Raw genomic sequence first — 22630 nt, 5'->3', positions numbered from 1 at the left:
ATATTCAGTATCAAATAAGTTTATTTTAAAATTGATTAAATATGATTAATGTTACTTATCTTATTTATGAAATAATAAATCAAAATATTTAATTAATCAAAAAACAAATTCAAACAGATGAAAATTAAGTTAGTTGACATCTAAAATTTGTTAGAATCTTTTTTATCGACAAAATTATTACAAAAAAATTAAAAAAAAAAAATTTCGATTTTAAAAAACTTTAAAAACTATAAGTGCAGTTTTTTAAAAATATTATTTCACTCTAATTTAATAATTAAAAAATAACTCCAGAAATTAAAAATGTCGGCTAACTTTACTATTATTTCAAATAGAGCCGTGTTACTACTTATTAAACTGTAAATGAATTTTAAAAAAATAATTTTTGAATTTACTTGTGCATCTTGAATTTTTTTGTCAATTTCAAACTCGGATTGCCAGTTTTTTACGAATTTGGATTGCGGGCCAAGTTTGGTAATTAATTTTTTCATATTTTCTTGCCCTAAACATTTAAATGACTCATCAACTTCATTTTCTAAAAAACACAATAATAAAATTTTAACTCCGATTATTAAGAATCAATGTTCAATTAGAATATATGTATACCAGAAACTTTCAATAAATACAATTATTAACTTTTTTCATAGTGTTGAAAATAAAAAAAAAAATTATAATAAAAAATATCATAAAAAAAATCGGACAATTGTCATTTTATCATCATAAGAGGTTAACTGCATGCAACAATATACATATATACAAGCAAGAAAAATAAAAAATAATTAAAATAACTTACCTTCAAAAATTTCTTTCTATTTTTCCAAATTCCACTCAAGCAACTTATGTCGAACCCACTCATCCATTGAAAATTGTAAAATGTTTTTGAAAAACGAAAAAATAAGTTTTACCAATTAAAAGAACGCAGCTAATATAAGTACGACGAATTGATTGTATATTGACAAAAACACATCGAACCATCGGCAAATCGAAGACCCGATTGCGCAAGCTCCGTAAGTTCTCGCGGTCGATAGCGATCCATCGTACGGTCAATTTAGCTACACAGATCCGTACGCTGACAATGCGGTTACGTAGATTAACAAAACTACATATGCTTACAAGAGCTTTTTCGCGTATCTTTACATTAAATAAATGAATCCTTATCGTAACTAAAACTTATATCACTACCTCAGTAATACTGTAAATCATTAATTGAATAAATATGTATTCTTTAGACAGATAAACGTATTGTTGTAATAAGTAACCAAATCGTTAATTTAACAATACGTGGTTTAAAGATACGTTTGATAGGTATTCTAACGATATTTTTTTCTCTGTGTATGATTACATATGAAATTTTTTTCTTGGAAAATTAATAAAAATTTAAAATTTGACTATTTTTCTAATTTCTCAATTCTTTTTTTTTTTTTTAAATCTTGAAAACTGTTATAGATATAGAAATTCTCTATTGACCGTTCCAAAGGGAATACTTGGCACTATACAAAATAAAATATCTTGAAAAAAAATTTTTTTAAATAAAATATCTTTAAAATTTGAAATTTATTCAGGAGGATAGCCGCTTGGGAATTTCAAAAATAAAATGCTTTTTGTTTATTTAATCAAAATTTATGTATTCAAAAGTATGTTTCTAGAGTTTGATATGAAAATTAAATCGGAATTTGTGGCAGTGCAGCGGCGAGGCGTTCTCAGGGTTGCCTGCACCTACTAAACGGTGTCCAAGGTGGCTATATTGGTCATTGCGGGAGCCACACCCATGGACCTACTAGCGTTTGAGAGAGCAAAACTCTATAACGCTACAAACAGTGTCAAAAACATTAAAGACGCAAGAACGAGGATAAAGACGGAAACGCAGAATGAGTGACAGGACCGATGGACATCGGGTGGGACGGGCAGATAGACAGCGCGCCTGATTTTAAACATAAACGTCTGGCTTTCTCAGAAGCAAGGAAACAAGAACTTATTCCTGACCCAGCTATTGACGGGACATGGACAGTTCAATGCTTATCTTGTCAATATAGGTATACTAATTCAAGATCGGACCTCCTACTAGAATTCTATGGAAATCTTGGTATGCATCTGGTCAACTTTGATGCTCCTCATCATTCAGCTAATAGTCACTCTTGGATTGATCATTGCTTGGTTAGCCATGGAGATCTAATCTCTTCTAGACAGTCATCAGAACCTTTTTTAACGGATCATGACTTCATCTCGATTATATACTATAACTCTGTTCTAGTACGTGGTCTCAAAACAATCTACTGCAGGAGTTGGAAGTATATTGATGACACTCGTCTTCGAAATATTTCTTTCCGTAAAGCATGTTTTGAGTTTTTGTTGAATGAAGAGAATGCGTGATTTGATCGTAATCTCTAATGAAATGTTTTTATCTGATGATGGAGTGATGTAATAATGTATTAATGTATGTATTATCATGGAGTAACAATGTCTGTAATACACTATTTTTGTTAATTAACATTCAACATAAATACATTACGTATTTTGGAGGGCCGCAAGGACGTATGAGTCCGTGGCTTTTTAAATAATAAATTGTAACAGGGTAAAATTACCCTTAATCGATAAGTCGCCGGATATCGATAATTATTCGACATATCACTGGCGCGTCTCGATCTTCGGGACCCAATTAGCATTAAGGGGGGTATTTTGGGGTTTACGTGCGAGCAAACAATTTTCCAATGGGCAGAAGTAGTTGAGTGATTAAGACAAGTGCCAGCAGAAAAGTCCAAAGGAGGAAAACAACTGGATCAAGGGAGTCTTCTTCAAATTCAAAAATCTTACAAAGTATGGAGACTTTTTATATATATAAGCCGCGGGGTCATATACTCGGCTCATCCAACTACTTCTCATTTTTATCTAATAATTAACTTTTCTCAGTAATTAACATTTATAATTCAGTAGTTAATTAATTAAATTTTTTATTCGCTAGTTTCGTTAAGAGTATCTCTAGGGGGTTTATACCCGAGGACTCCTCAAGGATCTTGTGGTGTTAATTGTTATAAAATTTTATTAATTGATTAGTTATAATTAATTCCGAAAATCAAAAAAAATTGATTCGCGTACAATTGTTTTATTTAATAAAATAACATCAAATAGAAATTTTTAAAAAACGGATAACGCAGTTAACGTGTACTCAAGGTCAGTAAAAATTACCACGCGCTAGAATAAAAATTGGCGTCTGTTTTGAGCGCGCAAATAATTTATCAAATGTTAATTATTGAGAAATTGTTTTATTGAACCTGGCAAAATTAGTGATTTTGATTAACTGAGAATAATTGTTTATAATTTAATAAATTTTAATTAACTAATCGGAAGACTCCCTCAAGAAAATTTTATATTGGAATTAAGTTCCGGAAAAATTATCTTGTTAAATCCGTCATTGTGATAAATTCTTAAGAATTTAGTTAGTAACAGGGATTATAAGTTTGAGATTCGATAAATTAAAATTGGAAAAAAATCTACAAGAATATGGAATTATTTTATGTTGAGAATTAAACTCGTGACTAATTTTGAATAAATTTATAAGTCGGATTAAATTCGGATTGTAGTGACAAAATTGTTAATCGAAAATAATTTTGTTAATTGAAAATTATTCGGTAATTTTAATTATTAGCTAATGACTGAATAGTTGAGTCAATGTAATAATTTGCAAAAGTAAATTTTTGTCAATCTCTTTTAATATTCAAAAAAATAAAATAAAGTAAATCAGTATGTGTGTGAAGCAGTGAGGGATATGTGTGTGAAGATTAGTGTGGGTAATGTGTGAGGAAGAGTGTAAAACGAACTCTACTTGTTGATGGTTTGCCGAGTAGAGCGATCCAAATGTTAGAGCGTAAGAGTCCGGTGGACAGCGCGATTTAGTAAATTTTTGGACGAGCTCTACTTGTTGATGGTTTGCCGAGTAGAAGACTAGCACTAAGTCGGAGTCGCCGGTTTTAGCCCGAAATCCTCCGGTAGTTGTAAGTCGTAGTGTTAAGTTAGTTGTAAGTGAGTCGTGTAGTTGCGAGCGCCCTTTTGTTAATAATTTTAGTTTTCTATTTCGTTTATTCAAATATTTAATTAAGGAGCCAATCTGAGCGGGTAAAACTGTTACAACATAATAAATAATAATAATAATAATAATAATAATAATAATAATAATAATAATAATAATAATAATAATAATAATAATAATAATAATAAACAAAATCTCAGCTACTAACATGCTCGCTGTCCCAGTCTTACTATACTCTTTCGGTGTCCTGAAATGGGCCCGAAAGGATTTACGAGATCTCGACATCAAAACCCGTAAGATCATCAATATGAATCGGAGCATGCACCCCAATTCATCAGTCGCCAGATTATACCTCCCCTGATCCATCGGTGGGAGAGGTTTGCAGAGTTTGGAGCGGCTTCACGACCGTTTGGTCCTGGGTTTAACGCACGAAGTTGTCAATTTCACTGCAGACGAGGATGACTTTCTTATGCAAATTGTAGATAAACATGAAAATGCGCATAAGAGGTCATTCTTGTATAAGGCAGCAATATATGCGGCAAGAACCCTTGGTCTTAGAGAAATAAACGCTCTTATGGAACTCCGAAAGGAGGAATTTAAGAGCGTCATCAGGAACACCGAGGAAAAACTACTCCTTGGCGAACTGATGGACAAGTCCATGCACAGCGTGTTCTTTAAACACGTGCGTGATCATGGCTTGTCCACCCAGCTGACGTTTTCCTTCTTAAAGTCAGCTGGCCTGATGTCCGAGACTGAAGGGTTCATATTTGCCTGCCAAGATGGTGTCATTAACACTCTTGAGTACCGTAGCAAGGTGCTCCAGGTGCAGCTACCGGACACTTCCTGTAGGAGGTGTAGACATCATCCGGAGACGCTTATGCATCTTTTATCGGCATGTCCAGTGCTGGCGAGAGGTGCATATATCCAGCGTCACAATGCTGCCCTGAGAGTACTGTACTACTATCTTCGTCATTGCTACGGTATTGACGTGACACCAGTGCTGCCTTATCTGCCAGGAGATATTCCCCAGGTTGTTGAGAATGACAGTTGCAAAATTTATTGGAACATGCCATTTGCAACAACCCGGCGGATAGATCACAACAAACCTGATATTGTGCTCTTCGACAAGGCCACTCGTGACATTTATGTCATTGAGTTCTCGGCCCCGGCTGAATATAACATCTCAGCCAAAGAAGAGCACAAAAGACAAATATATCAGGACCTCCTGTTTGAAATTGGCGAACTTTACCCAAGTTTCCCGTGTCAAGCTTGTCGTCCTGATTGATGGCGTCCTAGGAGGGATGAAACAGTCTTTTGTATCCTCACTTGCCAAAGTTCCAGCTTGTTCATCAAAAGCTGAGTTCTTGGCAGTTAGGATGCAGAAGGCTGTTTTACTTGGTTCTCTCCGTCTCTTAAGGGAATTGACTTTGGCCTGCTGTGATCACTAACCGCCTTGTTGTGCGGAGTGGTCCAGCAGTAACGGATGGAGCTCAGGCTGGGCCCTCGGAGAATCGGACTCCGGGGATAACCCCCCTGAGCATTTAATAACAAAATAATAATAATAATAATAGTCTTATGAACAACGCATTCGTTTATAACAATTTTTTATACAATAAGAGAAAAATTTAAAAAAAATTATTTTCATGCAGCTTCAGACAACATAGAAGCAGATCATTAATAATTCTTTAAAAAAATTAATTGTTTCGATGATTAATAATTCAAGTTTTTAATTTGCCTGCAATGAAAATTATCGATAAAATACTCAAAAATAAAAACTTTTCAATTTTTCCAACGGGGATCTATTCTGAAGCCTTTCATGAATTGCTCCAAGCAAGGAAAAAATCCTCCAATTTATAGTTTAACAATTATCACACTTGCAATGTAAATGTTGAAGCGGAAAAAATTATTAATTAACTATAGCATAACTAATTGAAAAATTGGGTTACAAGTTTTTTTCAGGCAGATATGACTGTTTATACATTGATCCAGTCGGTCCCTGATTTTTTTCATTTCTTAAACTTTATATTTAATAGGTTAAAATAACTTATGTAAATAATGTGGCTAACGCAAGCCAGAGCACCCATTTTCGACTGTATTTTCATCCTTCTGGGAAAATTATAAATATTGGTCTTACAGTTCCGAAATTAAAGACTTTTTAAGAAAATTTTCTCCTCGTTCTTAATCTTTTTTAAAATTTTTGAAATCTTGATTAGTCTTTGAGATATTTGCAAAGATCTAAACCCTAGTTTTTTTTTTTTTTTTAGTTAATTGTTAATAACTCATGCAATTTTCGCAAGCGGCCCTTTATTTTTTTCAAAAATCATCTAGATGTCATTCCAAATCAAATGACACCTCAGCTATTATATAATTTTCGATGTCTACTAAAAAAAGTTTACCAAAAAGACACTTGTTGACTCGACTACATACCCTATGTTACGTTTTAATACTCACCCTTGTGGAAATAATTCACTGAAAAAACTCTTGAAAAGTCTTTATAACTCTGAATAAGACTTTTTAAGAACCACACGACACCTATTAGAAACTAAGAACACTTAAAGATTCTAACTGTAAATTCGTAAACTAAAATGTAGTTATTATCAATTAATTCCATCAGATAGCGTGTGGATAGAAAATTCTCTCCTACCTAGAAAATTGACTTAAATATTTGATAGTCCAAATTAAATACCGATTGGATTTATTCTTTGAGTAGTATCTGTTTCCAACCGCAAGTGCATTTCATTTGCTGTTGATGTTTTGACTTGCTCAACTATGAGTGATTCGATGCCCATCAAAGTATTTTCGTGGTAAAAATATTATTTAAAAAAAATGGTTTTAAAACATGCATTAATTCTTTTTTATAGTTTTATTTTCAATTTTCTTTAATTCTGATAAGTAATTTTTTTGAAAAGTAATATTCTTATCTTTTCCTGTCAAACTGAATAAGTCTTATCAAGTCTTAATAACTCTTTGAAAAAGTCCGAAATTACAGGGAAAATTTGCCTTTTGAAGAGTTTTGCTGAATTTCGACGACTTATTAAGTCTTTCCTTTACTTAGTTAAGGATGTGAAGACTTTCGAAAAGTCTTATTCAGAGTTATAAAAACTTTTCAAGAGTATTTTCTGAGAATTATTTCCACAAGGGCACGCCTGAAAATTGAAAAGTGCGCAGAATAGATTGCGCACAAAAATTAAGAAAATCTAAGACTCAAATTTTTGAAACCGTCCGGTTTGGCGTGGAATGCCCCATATAAACTATATTTTTTTCCTCTCGATGAAAATTAGAGATATCAGTTGAACGGTTCTAAGAAAAGTTTTAACAAAATCAAACTTACAGCATAGACTAGCAAATTTTCGGAAAGTTAAATATCAACAGCCAACATATTTTTTGAAAAATAATTTCTCTTGATTTTCAATTTTTCCATGACCATTAAAAATCATTTCGAATTTTTTTAAATTTAAAAGTTCTGTAATGGGAGTTTTTTTCTAAAGCAAATTCATAAATTCGTTTATCTTTATGTCAACAAATGTATGACGTCATCAACCCAATATAAAATGTAAATAGGAAAATAAAAACAAAATTACCTTCCTCATCATCTTTGGCTTCATATTTAATAGAAGTCTTGACATTTGCTGTTCCAGATGCGAGATTTTTTAAAGAATTAAAAAATCCACTCATCCTTTAATCAAGTCAGCTGGTTCTAAATTCTCATCTTCTGCTTTCCCGTTTTATGATAGCTATTTGCATTGTGAATGTTTGGTTTTTTTTTGTAACTGGAACTAAAATATTCAGTTTATAATTGTATAAATAATAAATATGAATATAAACGCAAAAATATTTCGTTAATAATTATATATTATACGAGGCATTCAATTAAAGATTGCAGGGTAACTGAATTATAATATACGTATACGTATTATAATTCTCAAGATCAATTAATTCTTTGTAGTTAAGAAACTGCGTCGAATGCTGAAAATCTCATCAAAATCAGTATATTCGTTTCGGAAATATCGTCTGCTTCGTCTTGGACATTAAATTTATACCCATTTTTCTAAATTCATACCATCAATCTTGGGCTCATATTGCAATATCGACGTTTTTGGAACATTTCCCCACATGTATAAAAAAAATAAAGTAATTAGAGATATTTTGCTAACTTGGTGTATCCTTGATATATGTAGTGGATAAACTAAAAATATTGATTGTAGATTTTCTATCTCAAAACATCGGAAAGAACTTACAATTATTTCTGAGCGCTGCGATTGTTTATTCTGAATTAATGTGATTTGAGGAAATTTCTTATTTTTTTCAATCGTTGAAAATATTTTTTTATGATACAGACTTGCTTTATATATTGTATCAACCAGCTATTACCCTCCCGTATCGCTAAGCGGTTTATAAAATTGCATTTTTAGATTTAGACTTGAAATTGAATTGGAGTATTGTTTTGGTTTGAACAGATTCCAAATAGAGTATTGAAAGTTTTAGTTAAAGTCATTGCAAGTCTCATAGGTGAAGTTGAAATCTGTCTAGCTTCAAGTGCGAAGAATTTTTCTGTTGTTTAAAATTTTGTCAGCGACATCAATTTTTTATAGAAAAATAGCATACACATCTTAGCCAGTAAAAAGTAAAGTCTCAGACCAAATGTTTGTCAACCTCGACTTCGCCTCGGCCAACAATTACATATGATCTGAGACTTTTCTTATTTTAATGGCCTAGGTATGTAATATACTATTAACATGTTTTTTACAAATTTTATTTAAAGAAGTAGCCAAATTCATTTGTTGTTATACTCGCTCCAAAAGTTCAATTTTTGAGCGTTGGATGGCGTCCAAAAAGGGACTCTTTTCTAGAGACTCTACCATGCCGTCTTTTTTTCACGGCCTAGGCCGTGAAGTTTTAGTCCTTCCTTGTTTTTACGAATTTTCTAAGTACACCCAGGCGGAATTGAGAAAAATTAAAAAAAAAAAAAGTCTCATTCTAGTGCACCGATCATTAGTTTTGAGTAATTTTTTTAAGTAATTTTAAACAAAATCGTTTTGAGTAATTCTAAACAGTTACTATCGAGTGGCGCTAATTATTTCTTTGGTGGTAGTCTATTATAAATCGGACTTAATGTAAATAAAATCACAACCACGCCATAAATAAATATCAATAAAAAGATAATTAATATAAAGTTAAGTTTTTTTGCCCTTGTGAAACTTTATAAAATTTAAATATGTCATTTACTCTTCAGTTTTTACAGATTACGGAGTACGGAAATAAAAGGAGAGGGTCACTTATATCAAATTAACCTAATTCGCTTCGTAAATAGAGGAATAAATAAAAATCGCTTTACCCTAACCGTGAACTGAACTCGGGACCTTTCGCTGGCCAGACTTACGCGCTACTCGTATCTCTACACGGCCGACTGATAAAATGCCAATTTCGGTAGTCTTGTAAACTTTTTCAATGACGCGTCTTCAAATGACTAAGTTCTGAGTGGAAACTTCACTGAGAATTTAAATAAGTAATACTAATGATATCTATAGACATTCAAAATTTCTATTATTCCTAACGATATATAAAATTTTGAATTTGGAAAAAAAATGTTCTAACTTATTTTACATATTATCACTCTTAAAATTTTTAAGATCTTTGGACAGAATCTCGAAATTGAAAAGGAAATAAGAAATTAATTTCTAACAGGGTAAAATTACCTTAAGTCGATAAGTCGCCGGATATCGATAATTATTCGACGCAGCACTGGCGCGTCTCGATCTTCGGGCCTGAAGAGAGAATAGGAAGGGGTAGTTTTGGGTGATTATAGGTGAGCCGTGCATCGTAAAAAGGAGAAGTAGTGTGACCGCCAAACAGAATGCCACGGAAATCAAGAAGGACCGATCCCCGGAGTAGAGACAAGATGAAGGAAGCCAACTACAACTAGGACTTCATCCCCAAGCAGTGAGTTAGATCATCGTATTATTCGTCAAGATATCAATAATTACTCTGTGGGAAAGAAGTGGACCGCGGTTTACCTAATACTCGGTTACTTCTCCTTTTAATTTATTAATTAGATCGTTTAATCGACAATTATTTAATTAATCAGAATTTTATAATATTCGTTAGTTTGAACTGAGTGATTTTCATGGGGATCTATACCCAAGAATCATTCAGTCGATCTTGAAGGATGAATTCTTTTAACATTCTTAGACAAGTATTTTCTCACAGATTTTTGATTGAGCGTCAGTAGAATTTTACCCAAGGTCAAAACAACTAAACTAACAAACGTTCTACTGTCTAAATTGAGTATGTCGATTTTTGTCAATTTTTGTAATTTATAATTTTATGTAGAATTTTGTTGAAAATTATATTAGAAATTATTTATTGAATTAATTTATATTGCGAAATATTTTATCACGCGTTAATTAATTAATTTAAACTTAAGTTCGTGAAATTTAGACAATTTAAAATTACATTAACATTACTGAAAATTACTTATTATCAGCGTGGACATTAAGTCCAGGAATTTAGTTATTTTACGTTGAACAATTTCACTAATAATTTTGGTTATAATTAATTAAGTTTCGTCGTCGATTTTTATAAATAATTTCGAATTTAATTACTAAAATTGCTATTATGATTGTTACGTTCCCAAATTTTAGGATAATTAATTTTAAATAATTTAAGTCCAGATTTTGACCTCATTAGGATGTCAATAGACTCCAGGTGGGTCGTGTCGATGATTTATCCGCGAAGTACTTTTTTATTCATTTAATTTATCATACTATTTAATATTTACTTTTAATTGGGGGTATCACGTGACCTGCGACAGTGATAATACGTTGTCTACAAGTGCTCCTACAATCTAGTAAAATTCTGTAGTTTTGAAACCAGTCAAAATTAATTTTTTTACTTTAAGTGAATCCTGGAGAAATACGTAATAGTGTTGTATAAAAACATTAAGATAAGCGTGGAGTTTTTAACAGTTCTGTGCTTTCTTTCCTGAGTGGATAATTATAGGTTAGGATGGAAACAGTACAGGAGAACAGTGTAAATCTAATCAAAATAGCTAACAGTGGCTCCATCTTGCCGTCAAACAGCATAGCTCAAAGTCCAAACACTACTAATTCAAGCTTAAGTGATAACAAAACGCCAAATAAACAAGGACGTCCGCTTAAATCGCAATCATTCACCTCAGAAGCTACGTTAAACAATCGCAACATGCTTGAATATCTCAAAAAGAAAAGAGAAGATACAGCACTGGATCTGGACATACAGAAGACACAGAGGCTGCTTCTCAAGCTACAAAAAAACAAAATATGCTCCAACCGTCTCCCACCAAAGTTCAGGACACTCCGGTGTGCCTGGAGAATAAGTCGATAGACGAAATACTGAGAATTCTCGTTGGCCAAATCGGAGCTATGAGAGAAGAAGCAAAAACCAACAAGACTAGCCTCGAAAACCGAATACAGCAAAGTCAATCTGAAAACCAAAAATCGATACAGGCGCTGCGTAAAGATTATCAAGAGCTAAAAAGCACATGGTCTGACAAATGGACTAAAATGCAAGAAAACCAGGCTAAACTGGAAGCTGAAATAGCCGAGTTGAAGGCCGCTAAAACAAATACTGAATACACGAGGCTGGAGAAAGAAAATAACTCATGTATTGAGGAGATAAATAGTAAAATCAAATGTCTGGAGGATATAACCGAAATATATGAAAAATCCTGGAGAAAACTTAATGTTATAATCAAAAATCATAACTGACCGAACTCTAACCTGCTCAATCAAGCTCAAGAATTTTTTAATAGAAATTTTAACTTAAATAACCCAGTAAGAGAAATAAAACGGCTGGACAGAAACTAAAATTTTAAGAATTAAACTGGCCGATGAAAATACTAAAGCGATAATATTAAAAAATAAAGCCCTAAACCTGAAGGAATCCAAAATATCTATTATGCAAGACCTAACCAAACGCGAACTGCAAACTTTTAAAAAATTACAGCAGGTTGCTAGAGAACAAAAAGAGCTAGGGAAATAGATCAAGCTAAAAGGCCTGCAATTGAGAATCGAAGATACCTGGTACAACTGGAATCCCAATACCTCTGCAATAACACCAGTCAAAAACAAGCTAAAATTCATTGCAAACGACAACTCCTACGCTACAAATGCTCATACCAACCATCAAGCTTACTCTAATCAAAAAAACGCATAAGAACCATAGCATGGAACGTTAGGGGAATCCAAAATCTATGGGAGGCAGATAACTTAGTAGGTACAGATATTATTTGTGCATGTGAAACATGGACAACCCACGCCAATGAACTACCACCCAACTGGAATAAATACTCTGCATTATGGTCACCAGCAATTAAAGAAAAGAGCACAGGTCATGCTAGTGGAGGGGTAATAATATTAGCCAAAAAACCTATTAAAATCAAAGAGATTTTCTCTTCAGATAGTTGGATATTTGCACACATCACAGCTGGATCCTCTAGGTTTATTCTTGCAAGTGTGTACATCCGTCCCAGTCGAGATATGAAGACTTCCATGGACCTGCTACAGGACTCAATAAACGATATCGACCAACTTTATGGAAACCTCCCGATGCTACTAGTAGGCGACTTCAACGCCAGATTAGGTGCTTTGTCACCTATCCAAGAGGAACTAGTCACAAATACTAATATGTATACAAGAAGAGAAGCTAGCGATGAAGAAATTAATACAAGAGGCCGGATCCTGGACAATGAAATGACAGAAAGTTCTCTAATCGTCATCAATGGCAGAAACATTTAGTGACCGACCCAGCAAACACACCTGCCTCCATATAAACAAAAGTACGATTGACTATGTGTGGGCAAATGCCAGTGCTCTGAGCATAATATATGACCTAGAAATCCTGCAGATTGAAAACCCCTCGGATCACTTCCCTCTGCTCTTGCAACTGGATCATGATGAACCGCCTCTAACTCAAACAACTATCGAAAAGAAGAACAGGGAAGTGTTCCAATGGACTAGCACTGGAGAAGACGAATACAGAGCACGAATGACTTGGTCAGACAAAGTAGCTCTAATTAATAATGATAACCTAGATGAATTAAATAATATCCTAATAGAAGAAATCAAAACAGCCGCAGAAGCTGCAGAAATGAAAAAGCAACTAAAAGGAACACACAAACTGAAAAGATCGCAATTATGGTACGATGATCAGTGTAAAAAAGGCAAACAGGAATTAGCCAAACTATTTAAGTCATATAAAAAGGTAGGCTTCCAAGGACAAGCAAAAGACCTATACGTACAAGCTAAAAAAAACAAAAAGCCTTAGTGAAAAGGAAGAAACAACAAGTCAGAGAGCAACAACTGAATAACTTAGCTAATACCAATAAACCAAGTGATTTTTGGAAAACAATATCCAGATTTAAAAGTCACCCGGGTACTGGAACGAATCCCATTTCAATCCAGGCCTGGGAAAATTTCTATGAAAATAATATACCCAATAGAGAAGATGATACAACCACGTACTACGGAGTGTTGGACCCTAACTTGGACTGCGAATTTACATTATCAGAGTTGAATCGTATACTAAACAAATTAAAGTCGAACAAAGCTACAGGCCCAGACGGAGTCAAGAATGAACACCTGAAGAACCTTCCCGAGAACTGGAAGCTGTACATCTGATGTCTATTTAATAAAACTTTAGAAAAAGAAACTGTACCATCTGATTGGTTCTCGGCAGCTATCTCTCTTATTTATAAAAAAAGGTAATGATCAAGATCCACTTAACTACCGCACAATCGCTTTAATCAATCATATAGCGAAATTCTTTACTGGCTTGCTCAATTATCGGATAGAAAAGTGGGCAGAAAAAGCCAAAATTTTTCCGGAATGTCAAGCCGGCTTTAGATCTGGAAGAGGCTGTCTGGACAACCTCTACGTACTACACTCCGTCATTCAATTTCGTCTTCGACAATGAAAAGCACCTGCCTATCTCCTGTTCGTTGACTTCAAACGGGCATTTGATTCAGTCAACCACAAGATCCTCTGGGGAAAAATATTCAACTGCGGAATCAGCGCAAAACTGATAAGGCTCCTCAGAAATATATACAACTCTGCTGCATTTAAAGTAAAAGTAAATGATAGCTTTACAAAAGGGTTCAACACCACGGAGGGGGTCCTACAAGGAGAAATTCTTAGCCCCCTTCTGTTTTTGATTTTCATCGCAGACCTTGAGGACTTCTTACGTTACAGAGGATGCTTTGGCATCAATATTGACGGAACCACCGATGTATTAGCTTTACTGTACGCGGACGACCTAGTTCTATGCGCTAATTCACCAATAGAACTTCAAAAAATAATTTAAATATTCCACGAGTACTGCGAATTGAATAAACTTACCGTCAATTCAACTAAAACTAAGGTCCTTGTATGCAAACGAGCTGGACGCATTTCAAAAAAGATCCAATTTACATATGATGATCAACCAGTACAAATCACGCAGGAATATGAATACCTAGGAGTAACAGTTTCTACCCGTGGTATCAGCAAACCAGCAGCACTCAACGCAATGAAAAAAGCAAAAATGGCATCTGGATTAATACACTCAATCCTAGTAAAAGCTAAACCTAATTCCTTATCCTGCTCACATAAACTATTTGATTCAATGGCAGCAGCAACACTTTTGTACGCGGCACCTATCTGGGCAATACCATACAGAGATCTAGTGGAGAGAACTCAAACAGACTTTTACAAAAGACTTTTTGGTCTTCCACGGACTACATCAGGAGCTTTAATTAGAAGTGAGCTGGGGATAACCCACCTATCATACAAAATACTAAATGCAGCATGGAATTGGATTATAAAAGTTTTAGAAATGGAAGAAGACCGCCTACCGAAAGCCTGCCTCAAACAACAGTCTAGACTCTTAATCGATGGCAACTGCCATAGCAAATATAACTCGCTCGCAAGCCTACTCAACGCTGTTAAGATCATAACACCGGAATTACTGCCCGACTTAAACACTCTCAACCCCAAAACCTGGACAGCACACAAAACAATCTTTTTTGATAAGTACAAAGTACATCTAATGCAAACTGATAAACACCTGCATGAAAATGCACACTACTTACAAAATCAGCCATCTAACACGGCGAAAAACTATTTAAACGAAAGAATCCCCTTTAAAGCAATAAAACTCCTACTGCAATTGAGACTCGCTAGTAAATACTATTGTCAGCTAACAATTGACGGACATCTTCATAAGTTCAACTTCAGCAAAATTGCCCAATTTGAAACACAGTAGAGCTTGATTCCATTGAACATCTGATGATTACCTGCCCGATCTACAACTACTTGCGAGAACACCATCTATCGGTTTTTAAATCATCTCGGACTTTAACGTCTATTTTAAATGCAGCCAATAAAAATTTAATTAAAGCAATATTGTACTATGTTAGCAATAGCTGTCGTCTAAGGGCCTTCTGCCTCAATGAATAAATTAAAAAAAAAAAAAAATTTTTTTGGATTCCTTTCATGTAAGCTATTAAATTATAATTTATATATTTATGTATTAACTGTATACTCCCTTGCTATAGGTTAAATGTACCTAAAGAGCTATAAATAATCTTAATCTTAATCTTAATCTTATTTACTTTTAATTTAGCTGCTTTCAGGTAGGTAATGGATAAAGTGCCTGAACGCTGACTAGCGCTCTTGGCGATTTCACCAGGGTGGAACGCTGATAAGCGCTCTCATCCGTGGGTTGAGGTTTTAATAAATATCCATTGTAATTGATTAACAATTAACAAATATTTATTAATAAAAGGAATTAGCAAGCTCAGCCTCCGACCAGCAGAGATTGCTCCTCTGCTAAGTCCTCGGACTGACTGATCCAGAAGAAGTCTGGAGACAGAATGTTCTTGTTATAATTATTACAATGAGTTTTTATAATGATTTTAAGCAACGTTGCATCTCAGGTTACCCTATGTGAACATCAACGCAATCCAAATCTCACAACGTAGACTGTTTAGTCTACTGGGCTGCGTTGACGTTCCAGAAATCTCTTATATCGAGGTACTTCCGTTACAAAATACCTCAGATAATAATTAATTAATTAATATAATTATTTATTATATTTATTTATTACATATTTCCGAGAACGTAACAGTGATTAAGTTAATTATCAAAAATAATCTTGAAAATTTCCGGAAAGGACTATTACTATGTCGGCAAATAATTAAGACCTCTTTCTACATATTTTAATCTACTAATACAAGATACAAAGACCTCTTGTAATTAAATTTTTATTGTTGTATTATTAAGACCACGGCAACAAATTAGTTAGGAATTTTAATTTATTTAATCCATGAATTAAAACTAGAAATCAGTAATCAGCAATCGGAATTTGAGAATTAATTATTCAGGTCAAAGTTATTTGGGATTTGGTTGTTAATTGGAAAATATTGTTTAATTGAAAACTAATGATTGAATATTTTAATTAAGTGATTTTAAATCAATTTAATTATTATTAATTTTTAAATAAAAATAAAGTCATTACAAGTGCGGGTTATGTGTGTGAAGATTTGTATGGGTAATGTTTGATAGAGAGTGTTACTAGTGTTAAGTTGGCCCGTGTTAGCCGTTTGTTATGTAAAACATTTTTTTTTGATAACTTTTATCTTTTCTATATAATATTAAAGACCGTCATAATTTTTCGTTGTCCGTAGACCAGATAAGAAAATAACTAGAGTTCATGTCCCTTACTAAGATGCTCAGTCTGAGACCTCAATGCATTTAAGATTATAAAACCGGAACAAACAAATAAATGAAGTTTAAACATTAGGGAAAATATCCAGAGAGTTCAAAGGTATTTCTTAAATACATTGTGGCACTCAAACTCAGAATGGGAAATTTTTATCATTATATTCTCATTACTGTCCAAATATTAGGGGTTGTCCATTAATCACGTGAGGCTTGAAAGGGGGGGGGGTTGATAAAAATCACGAAAATAACACAAGGGGAAGGGGGGGGTGTAGTAAGATATCTCGTGTATTTATTTTTTCGTCTAACGCGCGATTTTTAAACAAATATTAATTAAGCGGCGTGTAGTGACCTTGACTCGCCGTTGCCAGGCAACGGACGGAGGCCTCACGCGCATGCGCCGCCGGCCGCCCGGCTCGGCATGCAGTCGTCGCAGTCGACAGTTATTCTGTTGTTTTGGCGCCGAATACATGCGTAAACCGTTACCTTGTACGTTTTTCATTAAAACAATGTTTAAAGTAGGTGATCTGTATAAAGACCTTTTCGCCGAGTATAAGAAAGGAAAAAAACCTAGTATTGCTCAGAAAGAATTTAATGAGTTGTGGGCTAATGCAAAACAAAAATATTGTACAAAAGAAGAATTTGTGAAGTGGGCGAATGATCTTCTAGCAGATTACCGCCGAAAGCACCAAGCAAAGAAGTCTTCCAATATTCTCTATTATTGTTCTAATTCTAAAAAGGTAAGTTATAACTGGTATTTGTCTGTTTAAGGGCATTGTCCTAATAAATACGACTTCATCTATAGTTTATTTGTAATATCAATGTTATTGTTAAATCTTCCAACATTTTTGATAGGTAAATTACCTATACATATTTTATCTATATTTTTTCCTTAAAGTATTTAAGGAAAAAATATAGATAAAATATGTATAGCGTACTTTAAGTATTACTTAAATCCAAAAGATATTTTTTTATTTTTAGATTATAAAGAAGTTATTTAAATAATCTCTAGGTTTTTAATAGTTTTAGCTAGTCATTGGCGCACAGGAATGTTATATTCCATTCCATAAAAAATGCTGAATAAACATCACGTAACTCATATGCCTACATATCACCGATCGCTGAACTCTAAAAAAGTAGGTGTATTGAGCTGAACCTTGTGGCATGGGTTTATCTAACGTAAAAAACAAAATAAACCGTAAGTCGTGGTGGTTATATTGGTGAAGGTTATATTACTATTGTTACACATTTTGCGCTTGTTTATATATTGATATCTTGTCGCTTTGTGAAAAATTAAAACTATTTATGGATCATACTATTGAAATGAAAAATTTGCCTACTAATGAACGGTGGCAGTATGATATTGCATACCTACATAGAATTACATACACATTATTCTAGTGAAAATACGAGGATTGTGCATGGTTTGTGTGCCGTTTCGAACTCTTATTTTAATAAAAGAAAAAAGAAAATTACTGGAGATGGTTAATTTATAATATAATATAATTTGCACGATATTATCTTTACTTACACGATAATAATTAAATTATTAATTTTCAGAATGCCAGCGAAAAAATTTCTGTTTTGCCAATGACATCCAATGAGCCAAATCTACCTGTAAAACTTCCTAAGCCTGCGATATGCGTCTCACCGATCGGTACCGACATTACTGACGAAGGCAATGTCACTACTAAAAGCACCTCAACAGGTGAAACATCCCAAATTCGCAATATCAATTATTATTTAAGCAGTCAATTATTTATTCCTACTAATCTTATAAATGCGAAAGTCTGTCTGGTACGCTTTCGACGTCAAAAATTTTTTTCCATTTTTTTTTAACGCGCGAAATTATTCCAAGCGTGATATAACCTGAAGTCCACGTGAACGAAGTCGCGGGCGAAAAGCTAGTATTATTATAATTCTAAATAAGAATTAGTAATTTAGTTTATAAACATAATTTCAATGTTTTCTTGTTGTTTAAATATCGGTCATTCCAGGTGCTCGGAAACGTAAAGGTGAAAATTTGGATTGTAGCGACGAGAATTCACCCGATACACCAAGTGCAAGCAGCTCTATACTGCAGCCTGTACGTGCTACTCCTGCACAGAATAAGTTGAAGAATCAGATTTCTCTTCTTCAAATGGAATTTGACTTAGCTGTTCGTCGTAGGGATTTTCTGGGCGCCACTGAAAATGAGACACGTGATGTGACGAAACTGCGCCGAGAAATTGATAAATGCACAAAAGAACTACGGAAGAAGGAGCAACATATGCGTCCCTCCCAGTCACATAGATTATCAATAAAATCAAAGATTAAACTTGCTTGCAATCAGAGTCCGATTGTAGCTGATCTTCTTAAGGCGCGTTCTGCCCCAGGTCGCCCACGCCTAGAAGAGCAACAACCGCAATTGCTAAAAACTATCGTCGATTTGGCTATGTTTGGTGCTTCTGCGGAGGAACGGCGTCGCTCAGAAATTGTTCGCAGTTGCCGAACACTTACTGACCTCCATGAAAAGCTAAAGGAGCACGGATTTCAAATTTCGAAGAGTGGCACGTATCTTCGATTGCTCCCTAGAAATTATACCACCTTGGAGGGTAAAAGGCATGTAGTCACTATGCCTGTTAAATTGAGTTGCCCTGAGGCAGATCACCATAAGGCTCATGTCGATCAACATTTTTGTGTCGCCACAATAAGATCCTTGGAAACGCTGGCATCTATTCTCGGGCCAAAACAAGTGTTTTTTTTTGTCCCAAGATGATAAAGCCCGGATACCTATAGGTTTGACAGCGGCAAATAAACAAGCTCCTCTCCTGATGCATGTCGAATATCGTGTCTCATTGCCTGATCATGATTGGGTGATTGCTACAAGGCACAAATTGATCCCTAGTGTATATGCTGGGTGCATCATAAAAGGAAATGATATGGGCCGTGCTGAAGCAATTACTTATTCAGGGCCAACATACATGGCGATTAGAAGTGGCAAACATTCCTCTTCGACAGCTTCTACTCATGCTGTGGACTTCAATAAGCTTGCTACACTCAACAATTTCAAGGAAATTATGCGGGATGAAGAAGGACGCCTGAAACCAGTTGTTCTGATTTCATCTGATGGAGGACCCGATGAAAACCCGAGATATCCAAAGGTTATTTCCCATGCCATACACCACTTTGTCAAGCATGATTTAGATGCAATATTCATTTTTACGAATGCACCCGGCAGAAGCGCATTCAACCGTGTTGAGAGAAGAATGGCGCCTTTAAGCCGGGAATTATCTGGACTCATACTTCCGCATGATTCTTATGGAACTCATTTGGATGAACAAGGGAGAACAAAAGATCATGATCTCGAAAAAATGAACTTTCAGAAGGCTGGAGAAGTTCTCACAGAAGTATGGAATAATATGGTTATCGACGGCCATGACGTCGTAGCAGAGTACCTCGAGCCCGATGACACTGCTGAAAGCTTTGTTCCAGACTTGCCTTCTCTGCAGTGGTATAGCGAGCATGTGCGAGAGAGCCAGTATTTGCTTCAGGTACATTAGTAAAATCTCATTTATTATTATTTTATCATTTACTTTTCTTATCTAATATGATTAAGATATCTTAATATTATTACCAGGTGGTGAAGTGTGATGACCACGCTTGCTGTAGAGATTTGCGGAGTTCTCTTCGATCTATTCTTCCTGAACGTTTCGTTATACCTCCTTACCCAATTTTGCAGTCGTCTAGTAGTCTATGTATTCCGAAGCCTCAAGAGCATGATGGCAAGACGTTTGCTACATTTCTTCTGCGTCGGTCTCTTGGAATCACCCCAACGCATGAGGGCTTTAACAAATTGCCGTATGACCTGTATTGCCCTAGTCTGCAAAAGGATCGTCGGCAACTTTTGGAAAGGACGTGCCAGTGGTGTGGATTGTACTTCTGTACAAAGAAGAAAGTTAAGGAACATGTAAATTCATGTCACAAGCAACCTAATCCGAGCAGTAATAGTGTAGAGATGCACAATGTTCGTCCTTCACGCATCCTCACGCGACGGTCAATCGGCAGATCGAAAGAAATTCTCTGCGTTGTGCGCGAAAATGATGACACCGAGTGGCTTGATGAAACCGATGTTGATTTTCAACAAAGCACAGTGCCAACAACTGACCTGCAAGATGCTTATCCAGTTGTTAGTGTTGAAGAATGTCTTGCTAATCCGTGGTCCGAGGACAATATACATTAAATATATTTATGTACTAGTACAATACATATTTTTCCTATGATTACACTCTTCGTTTATTATTATTGTTATGGCAATAAAAAAAAACTTGCAACCTGGTGTAGACATTTTTATTATGGTCCTTAATTTCAGAATAAAATAAGATTATAGTTTATACCTGTATTTAAATTAAGATAATATTCAGAAAATTTTAAGATTCGTTGTAGGTACTAAAAATACACGTGATGTTGAGAAGGGGGAGGGGGGGTGGTCTTAAACCTCACTACGTATCACCAATGGGGAGGGGGTTAAAAATGCTAAAAAAAGATCACGTGATTAATGGACAACCCCTTAGGCATAGAAGATAAAATAGTATGAGTCAAAAAAAATAATAATTTTATGATAATAAACAAAATTTCTTAAACAATCTTTTACAATAAATTTAGTTAGATAATGTCTTGAGAATAATAAATAATTCAAGGTAAAAATAATAAATAAAAATTTCAAATTGAACAATTAGTAAATGTTAAAAACCAAAAGTAAATAAATTAAAGGTTACAAATTAATTATTAAAAAGAATTGATTAATTGTTTATTAAAATTTTGATCGATCACAAAAAAAAATTATCCGATTATTGATAAAATCGTTCGAAGAAATTGTTTAAATATTAAATTAATTTAAGAAATGTTAATATTTAAAAATTTTCATATGTTAAACAACAAGTAACATTAAGATCTCTGTGTGCATTTGTGTCTGTATAGATGCGCCTATACATTAACATAAGTGTACCAGTAAGTGTATCGTTGTACAATGTGTAGGAGGTAAAATCATACAAGTATAATAGATAACTTGTGATCTATACTTGTACATCAATATACGGGGAAACCGCCACCGCAGCATTTTTCCGACACATCCGAAGAGAGGGTAAGAGTCCCCGAGCCTCCGGTGATAATTGGTTATTCAATTCTCCCTCCAATTGACAACGGAGGACCCGTAAAAATCTCAGACCCGGGAAACTGCTGGGTGTTCTCGCTCTTCGTGCTTTGACCTATCTAGTGTTAACATCATATAGTTTAAATCTCAATAGACTACGAATAATTCTGTTTCTTTAAATACAACCAATTGCAAAATAAAGTAAAGTTGTGAAGTGAATTAAATTAACAAAAAGTAAAAAAACAAGATTCACCAATTGTACCAGGTAAAATTTAAAATTATTAATTTGTAAATTTTAACATTTTGAAACCGCATTGTATAAAAGAAAATATTAGATTTCGCCTTTTTGTATTATTTGTAATGAATTTGTAATTTAACCAATTTTTAGTTTAAATAATATACTTATTAAATTTATCTAACGAACTATTTATTCAATCAAACCCATCATTCTCAATAAATTAAAACTCGGAAGTTCCCGGTCTATTAGCCTAACACGCTAGGACCAAATACTGAAACTTTTAATTATTTCAAATGTAAAATTAACAAATTATCATAAATTAAATAATTTTTACATAACACCGTTAGTTAGGCTAGTATTAAAAAGGTTTGGTTCTGGTTAGCCGTTAGTTAGGCTATAGTTTTCAGTTGTTCCTGGTTAGCCATTAGTTAGGCTATACTTTTAAGTGATTATAGTGTGTGTGAGTGAGCGCTTAATTTGTTAATTTTTTATTGTTAATGAATACT

The 22630-nt window shown here is 34.2% G+C and overlaps 1 protein-coding gene across 1 annotated transcript in view; it reads right to left on the bottom strand.

Annotated features, from left to right (window-relative positions):
* Positions 1–22630, bottom strand: part of LOC141535524 (uncharacterized) — a 227502-nt gene that overhangs the window by 190549 nt on the left and 14323 nt on the right. The window contains exon 2 of the mRNA XM_074255488.1: positions 7603–7797. Within this exon, the coding sequence (XP_074111589.1) occupies positions 7603–7696 (94 nt within the window). The 5' untranslated portion in view covers positions 7697–7797. The remainder of the gene's footprint in view (positions 1–7602; positions 7798–22630) is intronic.

The sequence above is a fragment of the Cotesia typhae genome, unplaced genomic scaffold (genome assembly GCF_013202065.1).
Source record: "Cotesia typhae breed Kobodo isofemale line unplaced genomic scaffold, CoteBio_Ctyphae scaffold_13, whole genome shotgun sequence".
NCBI lineage: Eukaryota > Metazoa > Arthropoda > Insecta > Hymenoptera > Braconidae > Cotesia > Cotesia typhae.
This window is presented reverse-complemented; position numbering and strand designations above follow the sequence as displayed.